The 12,548-nt window shown below is 34.9% G+C and overlaps 2 protein-coding genes across 6 annotated transcripts in view; one reads left to right on the forward strand and one right to left on the reverse strand.

Annotated features, from left to right (window-relative positions):
* The window catches only part of LOC113235203 (UDP-N-acetylglucosamine transporter), an 8,358-nt gene extending 1,395 nt beyond the window's left edge, over positions 1–6,963 (reverse strand). The window contains exons 1-5 of one of the 5 annotated variants that reach the window (XM_026470824.1): positions 6,828–6,963; positions 5,870–6,165; positions 5,532–5,645; positions 5,226–5,440; positions 4,880–5,152 (exon numbers count right to left, since the gene is read on the reverse strand). In XM_026470824.1, the coding sequence (XP_026326609.1) occupies positions 4,880–5,152; positions 5,226–5,440; positions 5,532–5,645; positions 5,870–6,119 (852 nt within the window). In that variant the 5' untranslated portion in view covers positions 6,120–6,165; positions 6,828–6,963. Of the gene's footprint in view, positions 1–4,879; positions 5,153–5,225; positions 5,441–5,531; positions 5,646–5,869; positions 6,293–6,710; positions 6,797–6,827 lie in introns of those variants that run through there. The other 4 variants (XM_026470827.1, XM_026470828.1, XM_026470826.1 and 1 more) reach the window with 4 other exon arrangements.
* A 568-nt stretch (positions 6,964–7,531) lies between these two features.
* Positions 7,532–8,456, forward strand: LOC113235444 (cytochrome b-c1 complex subunit 8-like). The gene is made up of 2 exons (XM_026471127.1): positions 7,532–7,747; positions 8,287–8,456. The coding sequence occupies exons 1-2, from the start codon at positions 7,594–7,596 to the stop codon at positions 8,379–8,381; spliced, it is 249 nt and encodes an 82-aa protein (XP_026326912.1). The 5' UTR covers positions 7,532–7,593; the 3' UTR covers positions 8,382–8,456.
* The last annotated feature ends 4,092 nt before the right edge of the window (positions 8,457–12,548 follow it).

Consider the following 12,548-nt stretch of genomic DNA (forward strand, 5'->3'; position numbering starts at 1 on the left):
TGGTAAATATTGCTTAAATAATTTTTATTTCAAAAATATTCACTTGACACTTTTGATGTGTGTACATAGAGGGGGATGTAAAAATTGTTTGAAATTCAAATAAACAAGATGGCCGCCATAAAAATTTCATGGTCCTCATAGAAACTATTACTACTATAAGAGATAGAGAGGGTAATGGCGGCCGAAGAAAAACATGCTTCGATCCGGCTGAAAATTGGCGGAGCTCTTTATGACTCTTTAATCATAATTTGGGATCATAAGTTTTTTCGCCATTTTTTAATATGGCTGTCGGCCATTCAAGCATTTATTTCGTTAAAAATGGCTGCCGAAAAACACTTGCTCTGATTCGGCTGAAAATAGGCATGCGGGGGCCTCTAGAAGAGCCTGATAAAAATTGTGGTCAAAATTGGTTTCTCACCATTGTCAAATATGGCCGCCATACAAGCGTTCTTGAGTGGCAGAAAAAAATTGCTGTGTTCCCTTTGAAAATTAGCATACCGAGATCTTCTTTAGAAGTGTCTGATAAAAATTTGTGATTAAAATTGGTTTTTCGCTATTTTTATTATTTTATATACAGCGTGTCCCAAAATTCAACGATAAGCGGGCGCTGGAGGGTGGACCATAAGAAAAAAAATCTATCTCATTTTTTTTTTCAATTACGATAAAAAAATTGTTATTCTTCGAAAATTTACTCCCTTAATGATATTTTGAATTACCACGACCACATTTTTTCAGATATTTCTGATGTTTTAATTTTAACGGCCACCTAAGTAGTACTGCTGTCTACCACAACTCTTAAAAACCCTAGAATGCCTGCAGTTTTACACAAAAATCCATCAAAATATTTTTTTTCCTTAAAATTTTGAAATATTTTTACCTTCAGTCGACTTTCACTCATCGTTTTGTAAAAAAAAAGTATGGACACCACTGCGGCAAGTTTTTTTAAAAATTGACGCAACTAACTAAGATTCCAAAATGGTATAATACTTTAATAAAACTAGGCGCCAAAAATATTGGTACCATTTCTAAGAAAGATCAAAATTCTTGATTATTGTTCTTGTTCATAATAATCACTTTTACTATGTGCCGAAAAAAGATTATGTGTTGCAATTTCTTGGAATTTCAATGGCACGTGTGCGTAGTCGATACAATTTAGAAATTAGAGAGAGAGAAAAATACCGAGAGATATACGTCAGAAAGAGATAGATAGATGTCCTTTGTTGAATAGGAATAACGCAGGTAGAGAAGTTCCGGTGCTCAGCAAGTCAATACGCTCTGCTCCTTTGTTTACTGCGCACCTTTCCGTAATCAATTGACGTAGCTCTCATACTAACGACTTTTGGCTTGGCTTATTGGACTGGATTTAAGTGATCTGCAAACTAAATTGACCTGGCATCACTTTGGACTGTGAATTGGAGTTTTGGCGTATTTTGAACTGATTGTCGTTTATCATGCCGCTACCATACACACCGGTGGAATACGCTAACATGCACCTTATTTATGGAGAATGTCGGTGCAATGCTAACGCTGCCAGCAGATTGTATCGAGAAAGGTACCCAAACACTGAAAGATACCCGGATTATCGAGTATTTTTGAATGTGCATCGAGCGTTTTCGGAGGGTCATTTTCCATCTGCCAGAAGAAACGCTGGAAGACCGAAATCGGAATGCGATGAAGAAGTTCTCAATGAAATAAACATTGATGCAACTACCTCAGTACGTGCCATAGAAGCAGCTACGGGAATCCCAAAAAGTACGGCACATCGAATTCTGAAACGTCACAAGCTCCACCATATGGACTATGCACTACGCCCGTCCTGTGCGAGAATACTTAAACCAAGAATATCCTGGGCGTTGGATCGGGCGACTTGGCCCTATCTTATGGCCACCCCGTTCACCCGACCTAAACCCCCTGGATTTCTTCTATTGGGGTTGTCTCAAAGACAGGATTTACGCAAAACCCATCACAACATTGGACGAGCTTCGGCAAAAAGTCAATCAAGCTGCGGCTCATATCAACGGTAGAAGATATGCACGACAGATAAAACGATCATTTTTAAGGCGATGTCGTGCATGTATTAATGCTGGTGGCAAACAATTTGAACATTTACTATAATGTTAATTTTGCAATAAATAAATTAAATGAAGAAATACCATTTGTTTTGATTTATTCAACTATTTCAGCAACAAAAACCTATTTTCGGCAAATAGTAAAAGTGATTACTATAAATAAGAACAGTAATTTAGAATTTTAGTCTTTCTTAAAAATGGTACGAATATTTTTTGCAACATTTTTTTTAAGTACCTGCTTTATTGTTATTCAACAAAGGACATCTATCTATCTCTTTCTAACGTATATCTCTCGCTATCTTTCTCTCTCTAATTTCTAAATTGTATCGACTACGCACATGTGCCATTGAAATTCCAAGAAATTGCATCAAATAATCTTTTTTCGGCACATAGTGAAAGTGATTATTATGAATAAGAACAATAATCAAGAAATTTAGTCTTTCTTAGAAACGGTACCAATATTTTTTTGCGCCTAGTTCTCTTAAAGTATTATACCATTTCGGAATCTTGGTTAGTTGCGTCAATTTTTAAAAATACTTGCCGCAGTGGTGTCCGTACTTTTTTTTTACAAAACGATGAGTGAAAGTCCACTGCAGGTAAAAATATTTCAAAATTTCAAGGAAAAAAAATATTATGATGGATTTTTTTGTAAAATTGCAGGCATTCTGGGAATTTTAAGAGTTGTGGTAGACAGCAGTACTACTTAGGTGGCCGTTAAAATAAAAACATCAGAAATATCTGAAAAATTGTGGTCGTGGTGATTTAAAATATCATTAAGGGAGTAAATTTTCGAAGAATAACAATTTTTTTATCGTAATTGAAAAAAGAAATGATATAAATTTTTTTTCCCATTTTTCCTCAAGTAGTTATGCGCAGGTCCACCCTCCAGCGCCCGCTTATCGTTGAATTTTGGGACACGCTGTATAATTACCTCCATACGAAGGCGTGCGGACGCTTCGGGCTTCGCCCTCCGCGGACCCCGGCACTAAGGACTTTGTTTAAAAAAAAATTAAATAGCGGCCATATTTAAAAATTACAAAAGTATATTATGGCTACTAATTATTATCAAACAATCTTAGAAATCTTTTCGTGCTAATTTGCAGTCCGTGCAAAGCAAGTTACATAAATAAATTACGGCTATATCGAAAAACAACGGAAACAAAATTTTTACCCATTACGACATTTCCAGTCGAATTAGAAGAAGTTTGTATCTATCGCCAAAAAAGTTTGTACGGTAGCCATATTGAAAAATGGTGAAAAATAAATTTTAACCGCTAATTATTATTAAACATTCATAAAGATCCCGACATGTCCATTTTCAATCGAATTAGTGCAAATTTTTATCTGCCGCTAAAAGAGTTTGTATGGCGGCCATATTTAAAAATGGCGAAAAACCAATTTTGATCACAAATTATTATCAAGCACTCCTAGAGACCCCCATATGCCAATTTACAAAAGGGATCTAAGCAATTTTTTTTCTGCCGCCAACACACGCTTCTAATGGCGGCCATATTTGAAAATAACGAAAAACAAATTTTGAGCACAATATATTATCATTTAAGATTTAAGAGCATTTCTAGTGGCTTTCACATGCCAATTTTCAGTCGAATCAGTGCAAATTTCTTTCGGCAGCTATTTTAAAAGAAAAAAAAAAACACTTATATGGCAGCCATATTCAAAAAAATTTTTGCGAAAAGAAATTTTTGACCCCAAATTACGATTAAGGACTCCTAAAGACCCTCGCATGCCAATTTTCAGCCGGATCGAAGCAAGTTTTTCTTCGGCCGCCATTTTGAAATCGCCATTTTGAATTTTTTTTAACCCAGGCAGTTGACCAGTGCTACCCTCTATGACATTCCTTCGAGCACCTCCTACCTATCTCTAATAATTTCCGTGAATATCCGTAAGAACTTGTAGCTTTATATACATGATAATAGTGAAATTCATAATCGATTTTCTAGTTCATGAACTCGAAATTTAAAAACGAGTTTCACTTTTATTTAAATTTCATAGAAGTCATTAAATATCAAACAAGCATTTCCAGAGATTCTTTTAGTTCAATTTAGTTATTTATACTTTGTAATCAACAGTGGCGGATTTGCCCTAAGGCCCAGTAGGCCCGGGCCTAGAGCGGCCAATTGTGATAAAAAATTAACTGATTATAACAAGAAATATCCCAAAGTACCTAAATATTCTAAAGGCTCACGCACATTATGGCGGGCTGCACTGCACCGTATAACAATAATCTTTCTAAATCACTTACGTACATTTTATGTATAAAATATAGATATGTTACATATTTATAATGTAATGAATAATCACTAGATCACTACATATTATCACTATCGCATCTGTCTGTCTATCTGATCGCGATAAACTTAAAAACTACTGAACGGATTTTCATGCGGTTTCCACCAATAGACAGAATTATTCATGAGGAAGGCTAAATGTATAATTTATTTAGGTTTTGTGTCAGTTGGCTGAAATATGTCGATAAATGTTGAAGATGTCGGAAATCATGCCGGCTGGGCGCTTTACTGGCGTTCGCCCCGTAAACTAACAGAGATATATCAAATCAATGCTCTAGAAAAATATTAAATAGTATATTTCTGAATCGATTTCGATAAAAGTTGGCATTTGTTGCCAATTTGTATCGAAATCGATTACGTAAATTAATTACGTAGTCTACCAGTATATGATGAGTGCTGAGAAATGGACGGCTGGTACTGACTACAGGGCCTGGAGCCTAGGGCGGACAAGACTGCAAATCCGCCACTGGTAATCTAGTAAAAATTTTAAATAATACTTACTGATACATCGGATTCCTTAAGAACTTTTTCGAAATAAATTCCAGCAAAACCAGATATAAAGCAGGCAGCTAAAGCTGCACAAAATCCAATGACTTTGGACTCTGATCTGGTTGTTGCTGTAGGTACAGCCTCCTTGGTAGTAGATGATAGCTGCACCATTGCTATACCAGCTGCTAAAAGACCTAAAGCAATCCATTGCCACCTTTTTAGTTTTCTTTTTAAAACTACTACGGCAAAGAATGCAGTTGTTAGCAACTTTAACTGATATGTCACCTGAAAAAGATTTCATTATCATCAGTGAACTTTTATTAATTATAATTGTGTAATAGTAAGGAAGTTTATGTACCTGATAAGTAGCAGCATCTAAATTAGAAGAAGATACGTAAAGTAAGTTGTTTTGTAAAACATAAAGAAATGATGGCACTCCGACACGTAATGTATCTTTTATGTTAAGTATAACTGTGGTATACAATGAGTGTACTGCAGTAGGCAGACTTCCAGATTCTTGAATTACGAGAAATAAACATATTACTAATTTCAATAATTCGGCCATGAGTATTGCTGTAAAGTAAATAAAAACCATTTAACATTAATAGGAACATAATTATTATTTTGACTAGTAATAAATGAGTAATTAACAAAGTGTTCACACCTGCTGGTGGAGAGAATTTTTCTCCTTCCCTTGTAAAAGCATACCGCATACTAAGCCCCAATGCCGCATTTTGTAAAGTTAATATTAATAAACTTGCATACTTTACATATATTGCTGCAAATAAATTTCATAACCATTATTATACACATATAAGTTTTAATTAATTGGCAAAAATTTCCCTAGTTCATTATTTATCAACGGGCTAGCTAAAAATATGTGACTATAATAATAATTTTTTTAATCTACATTTGTTGATAAATTTTAATCACTATATCATACATTTTTTGATTGTAGAATTGTTTAAATATATTTCATATACAAAAGTACATGGTCCCCACCATTTTGAGGTTTTCTGTTTGGTGAGTATATTTGTGCTTTCTTTTCATCTCCATCCATGTCTTCTTCAACAAGCCTAGATTCAACAATAGTCAACTCAACGTTGCCGTTTTCCGCTTCACGGGAGGTTTGATTTTCAGGTTCTGCAGGTGTACCTTCTATAGATGTCTGTATACAATATAATTCTTGTGAATCTTCAGTGATTATATCTCCAGCCTGGTAATTTGAATCATTTGTAGTCTTAGACTTCATAGGAGATTATTTGAAATATAATGAAGAATGATGTGATGTTCGTGAACTGTGACATAAGCCATACAAACACAAATATAATAAATGAATACCAGACAGAAATGCAAAAGAATTACAAATTACCTGTTTTTCTATTATACAATCAAGTAAGAGCATGTCAAACTTGAAACTTTAGAGGGATCTTTTTAAATGGCTTATAGTAAAATGTTACTCTTTAAGGGTCAAGCATGGCATGCTCTTGACTGCACCAAAAAACAAAATTATGAATAGATAAATATGAGTAATAAAATCATTACATTTATTACATACAATTATTATTAAAATTATATTTAGAACACCATGAAAGTTGTAAAACAGTCCAGTAATTTACATGACCGAAATTATAATTTGCATTGAATATACCCAAGAAATAAAGGTCTGTAGAAGTAATAGCTTTAGCTTTGTGATTGAATAGATCATTGTTATTAACATTTAAAACGATAAAATTGTTATACACTATTTGTTCAGGGTGAAAGGGTACAAAAAATATTACTAAGTACATGTTTTTATGGTCTATATGTTTTTCGTAGAATACATATCAGAAAAACAAATTACCGTGACCCAGTGTACCAAATGATGTATGAAAAATCAACGTATCCCAAAAGTAAGTTAGAGCAAAACTCAACAACAAACTATATGGCGTGGCTCTAAAAAAATACAATGCTTTTTTACCTTAAATATAATTCTTAGGAATTTTTGATGACGAAACTAATTCACTTCACATTCACAAAGTTGCTGTTGTGTTGACTGACTGACTGTGACTGATACTGACAAATAACATGTGTGTGCGTGGAAGTTCATTGGCTTTAATTTTTTTCGTAGCTATCATCACCGTAGACGTAATAACTGATTCAATGAGCTTTAAAATTGAATGAAAGTAAGTAAGGACGACATGGTATTGGTTCAGTAGAGTAGTAATAGCTTGAAACAGCAACTTTTTTATCCAAAGAGAATAATATTATAATTCGAGTCCCTATATTGCCCAACACAGTAATGTACGACACAGTAATGCTCGACCCGAGAATGTCCACCCCATGCATACATTTTAGTGCCATTATTTCCTGTGACAGGTCTTCGCAAACCAAAAAATAAGTATTTTCTTCAATATAGCCAAGAGCTTTGTGAACCCAGATCAGAATGGGTCTTTTTGTGGAAAAATGTGTTATGTAAAATTTATTATACAGATTAAACGATTAGGAAATAAATACAAGTGGCGTTTAATTCTATACTACATAGGAGTTATGCGTTAGCACAATTTTAGCATTTTTTCAAAAGTTTAGCAGATTTTAGCCGAAAAGCTAGCAGGATCATCAATTTAAATCTGGTCACACTGCACGCTTGTGTCATTGTCAGTCAGTGAAGGAAAATAAAAGTAGGCAACGCAGAAGCAAGAACGTTTGGATTATTACGTAATAAATCTAAGGTAAAATTGAAGAAAATGGGAAAGCACTTTGGTGAGCTTGCTAAGATTCGAGGATTAATTACTTACAAATTGTCACCTCACGAACAGCGGGCATACGCTGGTGCTATCTCCAATGGATTACCAAATATTTTCCGACGATTCCGTGAAAGTGTATTCAGAGTAGCCCCTCGTAAGTTATATTTTATTTTTCCGTAGTTTGCGATTCAAATTAAAATTTTAATTGTAGTTTAATCAGTTTATAAATACGAAAGAAATCCATACTTGTACAAACCTCTGCATGTCATCCAAAAGATTAACAATTAAGAATTACTTATGATTTCCTCAGCTACATATAAGAATCTATAATTATGTATTTGTAAAATCTGGTTTTAAATACGCGTAATTAAATGCAGTTTCAGGATGCTAGATCCCTCCCCAAGAGACTATGCACAGCGGAGACTCCAACATCTGATTGTATATCTCTATCATCTGATTCTATATCTCTTTCATCTGTTTCTATGACTATATATATATTATCAAATTTAAATGTAGAAAGAAAATGGCAAATTTATCTTTTATTGTTTAAACATAGATCAAATTCATTGACTAGATATTTATATACCCCTAATTGAGTTATTAGTACCTGTATTGTAAAAAAAAAATATTAATATTAGCTCTCTTTGAATAAACTAAATAAACTTCTCTGAGAACTTTATACTTCTGTTGCAGCTTTCATCATTGGGTACCTGGTGTTTGAAGGGGTTGAACGAGATCACCATAGGCGACAGCTTAAGAACCCTGCTGATTATGAAAATGATCAATAAATATTATTGTTATTAGTTAAACATCAACATTATCTATTTACCTATGTAATTTAGTAAATAAAGTTATTTCAACACTCCCCTTGTTTTATTAGGTTTTTGCGATTGTTATATATAGGAAATGAAACTGTTGTTTCAGGTCTAAGTCGCATATACATGGTTTATCAAACAAACCAAAGTGTCGGGCCCTTTACAGCTGTAACCATGTGACCAGCAAAGGCTCGGAATGTTGCGTTTTGTTTGAAAAAACATATACATGGGTTATATTCATTTAAATTGTACATGTAACTAAACAGAAAAGAAATGGAAAGTAACAAAACGGAAAATAAGGGCTTGGGCACAGTTGGGAAATAAAAAATAACCGATTATATTCTTTCCCTTTCACTCCACGACGACGTGGCGAGGAGGCGTAGTGAGTCTTTATTCGCAATATAAGCTGATTTAACAATTTAATTTTTTTTCTAGGCATAATAAAAAAGTTGTCAAGGTTTTTATTTTCAGCCGATAATTTTGTTGTCTCAGCCTTCGTTCGTTTTTGTCAAAATCAGAATACATTCTATTTAGCTTTTTGTTTTCCAGCATTAGTTGAATATATGCAGTATTTCCATTTAAATTTATTATCTCTTGTAGGCTTACATTATTTTACTTCTTTTTTGTACCTCCATTTCTGTCTTTGTATCTCTTGGTCTTTCTTGCCTCTGATGTCAAAGTAAGTAACTTTTAAGCATTTGTATTATGGAAATCTAAAACAACGACAGTACGATAAACACCCAGTCCCGATCCAATATAGAAAAGTTAGGTTTCTGCATTAACTCGGCCGGGGATCGTACCTGGGGGCTCAGACATGGGAAACCCTGAAAAGCGATGTACAAGCCACTCGACTACGGAGGTCGCGGATTATATAGCATTTGAACAGTAACAAATAAGTACATAATTTTGTATGGTTAGAAAGAGCACAATGTGATCACAGCTTTTTCCGTATCGTTACGTAACGAAACGTTACTAAACCGACAAAAAACCAAGAAAATATAACCAAGCTCTTTGAATAAACGCTCGCAAATGTGATGAAATGAAGCCTTACTACGTAATTTTACTGTACTCATACTGTACTGTACTAATAATTTGATAGGCTTCTTACCGTAATCATTGAAATTTCGTGACTAAACCGGAAATTAAATGTATCTGAAATTGAGGTGCGATCAAATTCACAGCTAACGTTTTAAAATAGACGTATGTCCACCAATGTACACACATCAAAAAAAGTTTGCGATCACTTCGAAAAACTGAAATCTTTTTTGTTACTGTAGATTATATTATGATTTTTTCTTCTTTTTAGATTCTTTATTTAAAAATAAATTAGAACATAAAACAATGACCCCGTTCAATTGTTTTTTTCATATAAAAAGGCTTTCAGTCCTAGCTTACGCTCATTCAGAAATCTGATTTAGTCAATTATAAGCGATTCAAGATATTTTTTTAATGCCAAGAGGATTATCAGAGGTTTTACGAGCTAGAATAGTAACTTTGAGGGAAGAAGGATACACCACGAGAGTAATAGCACGCAGACTTGCTATATCCCAATCCTGTGTCGTGGCTACGTTGCAGAGGTATCACGGAATGGGGAATTTAGCTGACCGACCCCGCAGCGGTCGCCCAACTGTTTTGACAGCTGCCCAAAAGCGCTATATTAGATTGCTGGCAGCCCGTGATCCAACAATCAACGCCACTAAAATAAAAGCAGAAGTCGGGGCCGCCTCTGGGCTTGAAGTTAGCACGCAGACCGTTCGCAATTGCTTGCACCAGGCTGGATTACGAGCACGGAGGTCTTGGCGAGCTCCGCTCAATTCCCGGCAACGTCAACAACGAAGATGTGGGCTAGACTTCGGCAAAATGAAGAAGGTGAGGACGAAAACATTTGGCAAAACTGTCTCTTCGTTGACGAATCCCGAATCAGCACTCATCCAGATAACCGACGTGTCCGTGTCTGGAGAAGACCAGGCGACCGTGAAAGACAAAGATCTGCCACTGGAACAGTTCAGCAAGGCGGAAAATCGGTGTCCTTTTGGGGTGGCATTATGATTGGAGCTAGAACGCCTTTGATCCCGTATCGGGGCTTCATGACAGCAGACATGTACAAAGCAGTTGCTATTGATGATATCGTCAGACCATTCCGAGTAAACCATGGGCACCAATTTGTACTGGTCGATGATAATGCGCCCGCACATCGAGCTCAACGAGTCAATGCTGCTCTTCAAGAATACGATATCACACGATTAGACTGGCCTGCCGGCTCGCCCGACTTAAACCCAATAGAGCATGCGTGGGATGCTCTTAAACGAGCAGTATGGAACGGTGAGCCACGTCCCCAGACAGTTCCAGAGCTCAGGGAAGCCGCTATTGAAGAATGGGATAGGTTACCCCAGGAAATGCTGGATAACTTGATCCTCAGCATGCCCAGGAGGATCTTCGCATGTATTCGAGCCAGGGGAGGAGTTATTTTATATTGAATTCACACCTTTTAATAATAAATTGTTGTTTAAGTTTAATTAAACAGTCTTTTTCTTTCTATGAAATTTCTATCACTATTACATTATGATTAATGGCTCAATTTTTTAAAATAAATAATAAAAATCCTATTTAAAGAAAGCATACAACATAGATTTTTTCTTGATAAAGTTAAATTTAAAGAATTATAGGAGTTTATGCTATTGATCGCAAACTTTTTTTGATGTGTGTATGTCCATGATACATTCGTTGATAGAACAGTTATGCCTACATTAAAATTGATTATTATTTGTTTTTAATGAATCTGTAACGTTCGATTTATAATTATTTTTTATATACGAAAATTAATTTTTGTTAATTTTAAATTTTGATATTGTTTGTAGAATAAGTGTTGTGCCCTCTGCTCTTTTTTGCTGTGCCCTTGCAGGGTATCATATAAACAGAACTAATAAAATGTGTTTGTAAGATCTTTATAAATTTTATATGCTGCAATAAGTTGAATTGAATTGAATTTCTTAGTTCATTAGCGAACATGGACATACACATAAGTCAACATGTTGGCAAATCCTCAGTGAATTCATATTAACCTGCATACCGTTTATATGTTAAATTACATTAAAATTGTTGAGCGAAATTTTGAATAATATCAGTATTAATCGCGAATTTGGTTTACATATTCGTTAAAAAGTGATCTATACAAATTAATACATGGAAAGTAATTCTATCTTTGGCTAGACAGGATGTAGTAGGTAGAGTTTTTTACAAAGTAAATGGTGCAATGCAAGATGGCTTATTTCGTGGAGCACTTGACGCGATGAATTCGATACTGGAAATGAAAAAGATAATATCAGTACAGAGTACTAAAAAAACCCACCTCAAAAGTACGTGGAATTACATATAATTACCAAGTTTTATTGAAATCGGCTACCGGAAAGTACGCAAACCCGGACACAGGAGATAATAAAAATCGGTTTTCACTATTTAAAGTATATTGAGAGAGAAAAACGCCTTGAATGAAAGAATCGCAAAATCAACCATTAAAATAATTGCTCATTATATTAAAATTTAGGCGCTATTTATAAAAATGAATCTTCATGTGTGAACAGCCACCCTTAGAGCTGGATGATTGTCTTCAAAATTAAATGGGACGACCACTATGGAAGTACCCTCTTTCCAACAAAAAAAGAATCATGAAAATTGGTTCACAAATAGCGGAGTTATCGCGTAACATACATACAAAAAAAAAACAGTCGAATTGAGAACCTCTTCCTTTTTTTGAAGTCGGTTAAAAATGGACCGGATATTATGGGTAAGTATGTAAGGGATATTATGGGACTTGAGTATGATTTCTAGCGCTTTAATCATACTCAAGTCCTGACATGAGCATTGAGTAGAGTTCTGGAATACGACCCTTAATAATTTTTTGTAATTTGTGGACCGGATAAGGATAGATAAGGCGCCAGCCTCGCGCATTGTATGCTTTAAGATGTATTGACAGTGTTGCCAGACTTTTGCAAAGTTAATTCGCCTATTTATGTGTGTTAAGTAGCCGATATTCACCCAAGGCCATAAAATTCCTAAAAATCAAGAAAAACAATTTTGCTTGGCTGCCGGACATCGGGGAATATGAACTCTCTTATTTCCCCAAATCCCCATACGTAGAAA

Source organism: Hyposmocoma kahamanoa, unplaced genomic scaffold, assembly GCF_003589595.1.
Source record: "Hyposmocoma kahamanoa isolate Upper Pololo Valley unplaced genomic scaffold, ASM358959v1 87, whole genome shotgun sequence".
Classification (NCBI taxonomy): domain Eukaryota; kingdom Metazoa; phylum Arthropoda; class Insecta; order Lepidoptera; family Cosmopterigidae; genus Hyposmocoma; species Hyposmocoma kahamanoa.